This window comes from Aspergillus affinis (genome assembly GCF_023601865.1).
Source record: "Aspergillus affinis strain CMG 70 chromosome Unknown NODE_205_length_37360_cov_88_795564, whole genome shotgun sequence".
NCBI lineage: Eukaryota > Fungi > Ascomycota > Eurotiomycetes > Eurotiales > Aspergillaceae > Aspergillus > Aspergillus affinis.
The window spans coordinates 27,694-37,360 of NW_026515986.1; the positions used below are offsets into that span (position 1 = coordinate 27,694).

General features: G+C 50.5%; 2 protein-coding genes across 2 annotated transcripts; both read right to left on the bottom strand.

Moving 5' to 3' along the window:
- Window positions 1-2,368: 2,368 nt before the first annotated feature.
- KD926_004271 (Zn(II)2Cys6 transcription factor domain-containing protein) lies at window positions 2,369-3,919 on the bottom strand (the record flags this gene model as incomplete). Its single annotated transcript, XM_053095098.1, has 1 exon — window positions 2,369-3,919. One exon carries the CDS (start codon window positions 3,917-3,919, stop codon window positions 2,369-2,371), a length of 1,551 nt encoding a protein of 516 aa, XP_052950205.1.
- A 2,785-nt stretch (window positions 3,920-6,704) lies between these two features.
- Window positions 6,705-9,667, bottom strand: KD926_004272 (putative RNA-directed DNA polymerase from transposon X-element; the record flags this gene model as incomplete). The annotated part of the gene is made up of 6 exons (XM_053095099.1): window positions 6,705-7,025; window positions 7,110-7,389; window positions 7,468-7,924; window positions 8,126-8,760; window positions 8,913-8,931; window positions 9,145-9,667. Coding segments are annotated over 6 exons (2,045 nt in total), but the record flags the coding sequence as incomplete, so codon positions are not given.

Genomic DNA, 9,667 nt, shown 5'->3' on the forward strand with positions numbered 1-9,667 from the left:
GGTTCTCTGGTTATTAAGGGTCTGTAAATAGAGGACTGCGATAAGATCCTGTTATTCTATACCATTTAGATATGTCGAATACCTCTTTAGCTGTAGTTGTTAAGTTTATTTTATCTTTCCAGTAGTTTTGCTGTACCTGTCTCACTACCCGGCGGAGGTCATTTTGTAAGTAAAAACCTGCGCGATATTTCGAAAGTGTTTTTTTACAGTTTGGATTCTATCAGGGCTGTCTCCTATCCTGTAGTCTAGTTCTGTGTGCAGAGGCTTCGTATGCACTGTATACAGCTGAAATAATCTTACTTGCAAGATAATCCTTTTCTAAATGTACAGTTGCTAGGAGGGTATTAATGTTTAGAGTTAAGAGAGTTTAGAAACAGGTAATGTCTAGAGTACTAAGTTTAAACCTCTGTAGAGCCTCTGGGTGTCTCTGTCCCCAGGGGAGGGTAGTAAGAAGAGGGTAATGGTCTAATATAGTATCTAGGTGGTCTGCGGCCCTAGTATATGCTCCTGTAAGAGCAAGAGAGCCTGATGCGAAGGCTAGGTCAAGGATATTACCTCTATTGTGCGTAAAGGTATCAATCTCAGAGATTAGCACTAGTCCCTGTTAGTTCAGCCATTCAGATACTGGCTCGGCTGAGGTAGAGAGGCTCCGCTGGAGTGAAGATTATCATCTGGTATATAGCAGATTAAAATTGCCTGCCAGCAGGATTAATTAAGTAAAGTAAGAGTCAGGAAGTTTAATCAGTTCTTATACGGCTCTATCAGGCCTAATCGAAGATGCAGCAGTAGAAGCATTATAAATATTAAAGATTAGAGTAGATTGTCCTGAGCGTACAGAGATTTAAAAGAAGAGAAAATCTGATACTATTTCTTGGTCAATTAAATTTGGGTGTATCTGAGAGGACTGTATACCCTTTTTCTTTCGAATATAAGAGATGGGGGGAGAAAGGGGTAAAGAAGCAGAGGCAGCAGGGGCAGGGGCAGGAACAGGGGCATGGAGGGTCGCAGTCAAGATCAAGGGAACACCGCTGATATAGGCGTTGAAGTGTTGTTGAGCTATATTAGCTAGGTCGTTGCTGAGTGCGGCGAGTGCGCCTCGCTGGTTAGGACTTAGGAGTAAGGCCTAGCTGACTCCGATGCTTATCAAGAAAGGCTGCTATCGGGCTGAATATCCTCTGGCCTTCGGTAACCCTAATAGAGGCTGCAGTAGTCGTTTCCAGTAAAGCAGCTTGTAGAGGTCTGCCTGGTTGGGGGTTGTGTATTGCCATCGCGGCGACACGTGGCCCGTAGCGGTCGGGTTGGGTGTGGCTGGCCATGGGAGGACGTCACTGATCCCAGGCACGGTGCCCGGAATGAGGATTTAGGTATGAGTATTCGAAAGAGCTCTTGTAAATCTATTCTAAACGCGGTGCTTAGAATCAGACGCGTGGAATGTAATGGACCTACTCACAGGTTTCATATTCAGAATTCAGTCAGAGTACTATATTACATAAGCCTTATGATTTTCTGTCTAATATAAAGAAGGGGGAAGGAGACCTAATTTAAATACTACTTTTCTATCCGTACTTTTATAGCTATATAAAAGCCTTGAAAAGTGGAGAAAAATAGGTAATATATTATATACTTGAGTAGACTGCGATGTAGGCGGTTACCTTGTCAGATTGTGTGAAGGTGGCCTACTATTTACAATCTTTTGAGAGTCAACCACAGTATCTATTCAAAGCCCAACGATAATAAGAGGCAAAAGGTATATTAACCACAGGAGTCTACTAGGAGGTCTGCGGATGTATGTTCTAAAATAGTAACGTAGGAAAGTCCTGTACTCTTTCCATATGATTGATTGATTGATTGATTGATTGATCTTATACCTGTTGCAGCTCGCCCTAGACGTATTGGCAGCTATGTAGGTCGGTGTGCCCTGCCTGGCACCGCAGGCCCCTCTAATGATACTCCTATATATAAAGTAAATTGCTAATAATAATTGGATAAGACCTAGTACTTTTTAAAGCAGCCGAACGCCTACTTTGTTCCGTGGCTATATAGCCGTGTATATTGTTTCGTGGCCTAGGGGCGCCCCCTAGAACTCAGACCTTAATATGTTACAGCTAATATCATAGTTACCCTAGGGTCCACTATCCAGGTCCTAGCCGAGTTAACCACGGCTAGGCTTTCTTCGGTGGGTACCTTAGAAGTAGAATTTGTGCCGGTAACAGGATTTAAGCCCGTAGCCTCTAGAGAATTAAGATAGGTCCCTAACTAACTTGGTATCTAAGGAGCCTGCCTGGTGACGCATCTACCGTTGCGCTACCTACCGGCTACTCTTTCCATTTACAGCCCGAAAAATTCTCTCGCCCCGTACTTATCATCCCTACAGACAGGTATCATTAATACACTTCCGAATCTTCCTGACCAGCATCTTCGACGGCGCCAACCGAGCCGCCCGGCCCCCGATCGAACCCATCCCGTCCGGCATGGCAGGTCCGCGCCCACTACGGGCCTCCTGCTGCGCCAGGGCCTCTAGAATAGACATATAGGTCCCGGGAGCGGACAGGACATGCCCTGCGCCTGTCAACAGGATCTCGACGCCGCGGTCGATGCGCTCGAGCAGATCGCAGCTCAGCTGTAGGAGCGTTGTGATCTGCTGCACGCCGTCGAGTTTCAGCGTCGGCCCGCCCAAGTGCACGTTGGAGAAGGGGGCCGAGCCCGAGAAATTGTCCAGCACGGCGAGTGGGCCCGTCAGATCGCCGACGGGCGTGTATTGTGCGACTAAGGACCGGACGGTAGCGTATAGGTCGGTGAGAACGCTGCGGTGCAGACGGATGAAAAGCACGTGGCAGGTTGTGAGGGTCAGACAGATGGGGAATTGGGTCTGGCACTCGGGTTGGAGGGCTGGGTGTGATCTTTGAAGTTTTTTGTAGGGTTGGCTGTTGTTGCTGCTGCTGCTGCTCTTCTCCGGGCGTCCTCCAGACCAGGCTCGATTGCGCCCTGTACTGAATCTGGCAGGGGATGCGGTTGCCGGATTATCTAGGGTTGGTAGGGTAAACCAGGATGAGGTGTCGTGAGTTGAGGCTGAAGACGGGCGATAGTTGCTATGATACATGAGGTCGTTCTCGTCGTCCTCGTCGTCCGAATCCCGGGACCAGTCGGTGGCGGCTTGGTCTCGGGTTGGAATGCTGCAGACGTTTTCGCGGTAGGAGGTGACGAAGGATTGGATGATTTCGAGGAAGGTTTGTGAGCAGCGCATCATCTGGTGCATTGGATGGTCACTCTGAGTGTTTGTAATGTCGGACAAGCGCGAGCTGAGAGGGTGCGTGTCGGGTGAGGAACCATTGGTGAAGGCCGCCTGACTTTCGATGTGATATACGTGTTCCAGGAGTGTGCTATGGAGCTTCCACATGCGCTCGATATTCTGCTCCTTAGGGCTGACGGCTGGGAAGTCGGTCAGGCCAACTGCGTTGGACTGTGAGCCCGCGGCCAGATCGGCGAAATCAGATGTGTCGAATACATTCAAGTTTGGAAAACCGAAATCATAGGCCATAGTTGCCTGGTCGAAGTTCAGATCTGGCAGCTCATTCATCGCATCCATTCCGGCCATGGCGAGGTCGGGCGGACAGGAGGGCGGGTCGGAAGAGTCCGCTCTGGTATCGTTAGATCGCATTTCATCGGACTTCTTGCTCGATGTTCGGCGATAACGAGGTTTATGGTTCAGAGAACGTGGTCGACCCATAGGCATGGGAGCGCCGATAACACAAGTCAAGTTATTTCGAGCGCAGCGATCGCACGCGACCGAAGGATCGGTGTGTGTCGTCCGATCACAGCGGAGCTTCTGACTGCGACACCGATCACAGGCGTGGCGGCGGACTGGATTGGGGTTCCGACTTCCAGCATCCAAATCAGCTTGTGGTGTAAGGGGGTTCATTTTCAGTCGTGGTAAAGTTTGATGGAAATTGGATGGATTGACGGGCTGATTTAGAGTCTGAAATAAGCCATGGGGAGGAAGTGAGGAGGCTGAGATCTGCCTTACGACTAGGTATGATCTAGTGGTTTTACTAGTACTGGCCACTTAGCAGTCTAACCTCGATTATTATTGGAGTCCGAATATGTGCGGCGTAATTGTCAGACTGCGGTCCGTTGCCTTTATCACTGCGCTACAGGCCAAAAAGGCACAATGAATGACCACCAGGCCATTCAGGCGCACCCGCAGGCGATACGTTACGTCGCCGATTTCATGCAACGAACAGGCCTCCTACAGCAATTCCGATTCGCCAAATTTAACGACGAGGAGGAAGAAGAGGTCCCGGAACCCAGCACCCTCCTAGAGGGACTCGATCTAAACGAGGAAGACGATAGTTACATAGAACGCTAAGAGCCAGGGAGTCTCAACTGGCTATACGACGCACACATGCAGGAATACTACAAATAGAACGGAGTGGAAGGAGAGAACAGCGCCTAGGAGCGCAGTAGGCACGCAGCAGGCGTGTGGAAGCCGGTTTAGTTGTGTTACTTTTTGATTTCCTTTGTCTACTGCTTTGAGGGTTTATATGGCGTATGGGCTCGAAATTCTGCTTTAGTCGGTGAAACGCCTGCATAGCCTGCCGTTTCAATAGATAGGCTCCACCAGGTTAATAAAATTTTGATTGATTGATTGATTGATTGATTGAGGCCATTCAGGCAACGGTCTTGTATAGTTCCAACCTGTTACTGCCCACCACCCGGTTGGTGTCCTACCAACGCTGGTTGGGTCCGTAACAGTAATTCCCAATGGTAGTGCTACTTTGGCGCAATCTACTACGGAGTATACCTAAACTCCGAGTTAAGGTGACTGACCGTCATGAATACTACCTAATACTAGGTATATATACGGTATCCCAGGGGGTCTATTAGGAGCCTTTTATCACGTAAGACGGCGCATCGCATAAGATAACGTGGCCACAGGGAAAGTCCCTGCATCCATGCAGCTTTGCTCCTCCGAGTCATGTATGGACAGTATCACTCTCCCTGTGAGATTATCAGCCAGGAAGCCTCGCCCGATCGCACACCTCGTCATCACTATCCACCACCGCAAGACACCACCGCCGACAATAACGTGCCAACGACCTAGTCGTAGCCCCTGTCGGAACTCGTCGCATCTTTAGTCGCACTGTATGGTGTCATACTTGCCCTATATTCTATAGATAAAGCTGTATCCCAAAAGATAACCTAGAATCTTTTGCTACCTATAGTAAAGATGCACATGGGCGTCGGTGCCAGTTACTTCCCCTCCTTGGATATGGACCTGGATATGGATATGTGGATCGTAGAGATATCGGATTAACCGCAATGACCGGCTCAGAAACGGACGCGATTGGCCATCTTGCGTTGGGCTCAGGGCTCTCGCCCCCATCTACCACGAGTGAGACATAAATGAATCGAGGGGTTGCGCGTATCGAGCCCGAAACGAGCCACCGAAGACCTTCGGAAGACGCCCAAGGGCGGCCATTGTGCCATACCAATCATACGGTGGCCTTGTCCCGTCCCTCGCCACTACGTATTATTATTGGCCGTTGAAGCAGGAGGCTAAGACGTTGGACAGGGAACAAGCCAACGGTTTCCTGCCTTGTTACCTTGTTTTGATGCTTCCTTTTTTTCCCTTCCGCCCTTTCGTGTTGACTTGTCGCTCGACATGTGCCAAACCTGATGCTCTTAGACGTCGAACAGTCTAGAACCACCTGAATGAGCTTTTTCTGTGGTTTGGGATTAAACCCATTCTAGTCAAGTGAAGTGGACGCCGTAGAGATGCTACAAAGCCTGGTACTCTTTAAGAATAGTCTGCTTTGATTGTCTGCCCCACTGCTAAAACACGAATGGCGATCTTGGGAGATATTGCAAACGGAGGGTCCTTCAGTACTTCTGGAATTACGACCAACAGAAAAGTTACTATTTTAGCCCCAAATCCATTCGGCCGTAGGGTAGTATTGACCACAAGGATTATCAAGAAATTAAACTAGGATCTGTGACCCGCGATTACCAGCAATCAGTACTCCACTCATAAAATTTCCCCAATCTGATTCGAGATAATTGTTGTCTGTGCGTATTGACCCCGCTCAGAGGTTGCTCTTAACTCTTAGCGCTTACGCCGAGTCCTTGTGCAATTTGTCTTTTGTACCCGGATTTTATCGGTCGGAAAACCAGTATCCAAGGCTGGTACTCCGTACTCTTGTTTCAAACCGACCCGGATCTGCTATATGAGGCGTTGTAGAATTTTGCGCTGATCCAATCCATCAATCAATCAATCAATCAATCAATCAATCAATCAATCAATCAATCAAAATTCTATTAACCTGATGGAGCCTATCTATTGAAACGGCAGGCTATGCAGGCGTTTCACCGACTAAAGCAGAATTTCGAGCCCATACGCCATATAAACCCTCAAAGCAGTAGACAAAGGAAATCAAAAAGTAATACAACTAAACCGGCTTCCACACGCCTGCTGCGTGTTTACTGCGTTCCTAGGCGCTGTTCTCTCCTTCCACTCCGTTCTATTTGTAGTATTCCTACATGTGTGCGTCGTATAGCTAGTTGAGACTCCCTGGCCCTTAGCGTTCTGTATAACTATCGTTTTCCTCGTTGAGATCGAGTCTCTCTAGGAGGGTGCTGGGTTCCGGGACCTCCTCTTCCTCCTCGTCATTAAATGTGGCGAATCGGAATTGCTGTAGAAGGCCTGTTCATTGCACGAAATCGGCGACGTAACGTATCGCCTGCGGGTGGTTCATGACTGCGTCGTAGTCCTGTATATGCCTACGCAGTCCCTCGATAGAGTCGAGGCGTTCCATCACTATTCTCTGACTGGCGAGGTGCAGCGAGCATTCCATAAGGACATATTTAGGCGTTTGAGAGCCTAATTCATACCCGCAGCGGTCGGAGTCGACCTGCTTTATCTCGAAGAGGAAATGCCTCAGTCCGATCCTCATAGTGCGCATCTGGATAATTATAGAGGTCTGGGGCTTGCTCAGGCCCTCGTATATCCTTAAGACCTTCTTATTCGGCTTCGGAATCAGCCGTTTGATAGGCTTTCTAGCCCGTTGTCGCTCCTACCACTTCGTTTACTGCGCCTGGATTCTCCGGCGTACGTCAGTTTTGGCTGCAGCTGCAAGCCTAGTAATTGGCCGAGCGGCCAGCTCCCGCGGCCCTGCTGAGCTTAATTTAATCCCCTTTATCGCGGCCCGCTTGGCTGCCTCATCAGCTCGTTCATTCCCTTCTATACCGATATGCGCAGGGATCCAGCGCAGCTCTATATCTTCCTGCTGCAGGCCGCTGCCTCTCAGGGTCCTGATCCTCTCGTAGATAGCCCGTAGTACGTACTGGCCTGATGGTCGGCCGGGGTTCTGCACGGCTTGAATGGCCGCCTGGCTGTCTGAAAAGACCGTGATCGGGGCAGCCTCTGCCTACTTCAGGGCCATTTTGACCCCCTCTAACTCTCCTATGTACACAGTGGAGTCAGCCGCGGCTCCTAGGTATTTCTTGCGGACCTTCCCGGCCCGAATCGAGACTGTAGCGCCCTTTACGTGGCCGTTAAAGCCGCTACCGTTAGAGTACCAGATCTGCCTCCGGTTTTCCTGGCAGATCCTGTCGTGTTCCTGGACTGCGCTATCCGCTCCCTCGATCACGCAGTTCAGTGGGAGTTCCCACGGGGCGAGTACGTGTGCCTTTCGGGACTCCCACGTAGTTAAACTTCGGCCTCTGGTCCATAGGGGGCCCCCTTTCCTCCACCTCAGCGCCTCTATAGGGGACCACCCTGACCGTTTTATCTCTGCCGAGCTCCTCTTCTTGACTAATCCCCGGGGACAGGCCATAACTGGTCCGGTCTGTATCCGGATTGCGGTCTCCTCAATCATCTGTTGCATGTACAGGCGGACCGGAGGCAGAAATAGCTCTGCCCCTAAAGCTGCAGAAGCAGTATTTCTGAATGCTCCGCTAATAAGTACTGCCGCCCGCATCTAGATTCGTTCGAATTCGCTGATAGTCTTCTGCCGTTTTGCATACTTAGTACGCCCGCTGGTAGAGCTATACCATGCAGCAACCCCGTAGAGCATCTACGGAACTACTACGGCTAGATATATGGTTCGCATGTTCAGTAGGGACGTACCCCATGTAGACGCAGAGATGCTCCGTAGGGCTTCGAGGCTTCCGTTCGCCTTCGCTACCGCCTTAGCGCAGTGGGTAGTAAAGGAGAGAGTCTTATCGAGCCAGATTCCGAGGTATTTAGCGTATTTCACTGGCCGAATGACGTGGCCCGTTACGTGATCCTTTATTGGCAGCTGGTCGTGCCCCAGGGATTCAACAGGAACCTCCCAGGCGCTCCCGTCCTCCCGGTTAGCGTTGGTAAGGTCCTGTCCATTCCATGGTTCCGTGTAATCACAGGGGGTGTCTCTCTCGGCCCCGGGATCGGGATCCAGCGGGTTCCGGAAATGTATCAGTTCGAACTTATCCGGCGCGAACCTAGACGAATGCTGCCCGGACCATACAGCAGCCTTATCGAGTGCCCACTCCAGCAGACGCTGATTAGCTGCGTAAGACCCGGAGAGAGCGATCGTACAGGCATCGTCAATCCAGCCGAATGCCAGGGTTCTACCCGAGATCGGTGGCTGGATGCGCATACTCTCAACGGTATTGATTTCTAGTGCCCGAATAAGAGGCGTATTAAAGAGAAGGAAAAGGATCGGGGAGATAGGAAACCCCTGAGGGATTCCCGTGGGGGTAGAAATGATACGGCTCAGGTAACTAGGTAGTTAGAGCCGGGTCTGTCAGTCTGAAAGGAATGACTCTAGCTACCCGGCGAAGTGCCCTAGTCGTGCTATCTTCAAGTTGTGCAGCAGCCGGATATAAGAGACGTTATCGAAGGCCCCTGCTACGTTTAACAGGAGTATACTTACCTTCTGGTTTCGGCCCTAGCTATCAAAGATAGCATCTATCAGTAGTTGAATCAGGTAGTCGACAGAGATACCCTTCCGTTTCCCTAAATGTTCCCGTGGCAGTAGGCTATATTCTTCTAATGCGTAGGCTATGCGGGTGGCGATAGCCGCCTCTAGAATTTTACTAAATGTATTCAAGAGGGCAATAGGCCGGTAGGATTTGATAACTCGATAATCCGTTTGGCGGCCTTACGGAAGACAACCGTTATAGATTGCTGAAAGTATCCGGGGTTATGCCCGAGCCGGATACAGGCATTAAAGATATCCGTGAGCGCCTTCACGAAGGAGGGAACCTCACCTAGCCAGTGCCAAACCTTATTAGAGATACCGTCGGGCCCGGGAGCCTTGTCAGGAGGCGCCTTTCGGATGCAGCGTAGCACCTCGTGTTCAGCAAGATCCGGGAAGTCAAGTTGCTGAGGTAGGGAGGTCGCAGGGATATCGGAAAGGTCTGCGGGAGGTGGGTAGAGAAAGAAAGCCTTCTGGAATACTTCAACTTTCTGTTCTGCAGTTTCTGCGAGGCCGTTATCTGGTGTTTTCAGTGTTGGGACCAGTCCCAAAGGATTGGAAAATCGATAATAAGCAAGTCCATTTCCTAAGAGCTTTTGCCCAGCTTTAGCAAATACATCCCGCGTTATTCTGGCGTGGGGGGGGGGGGGGGGGGGGGGGGGGGGGGGGGGGGGGGGGGGGGGGGGGGGGGGGGGGGGGGGGGGGGGGGG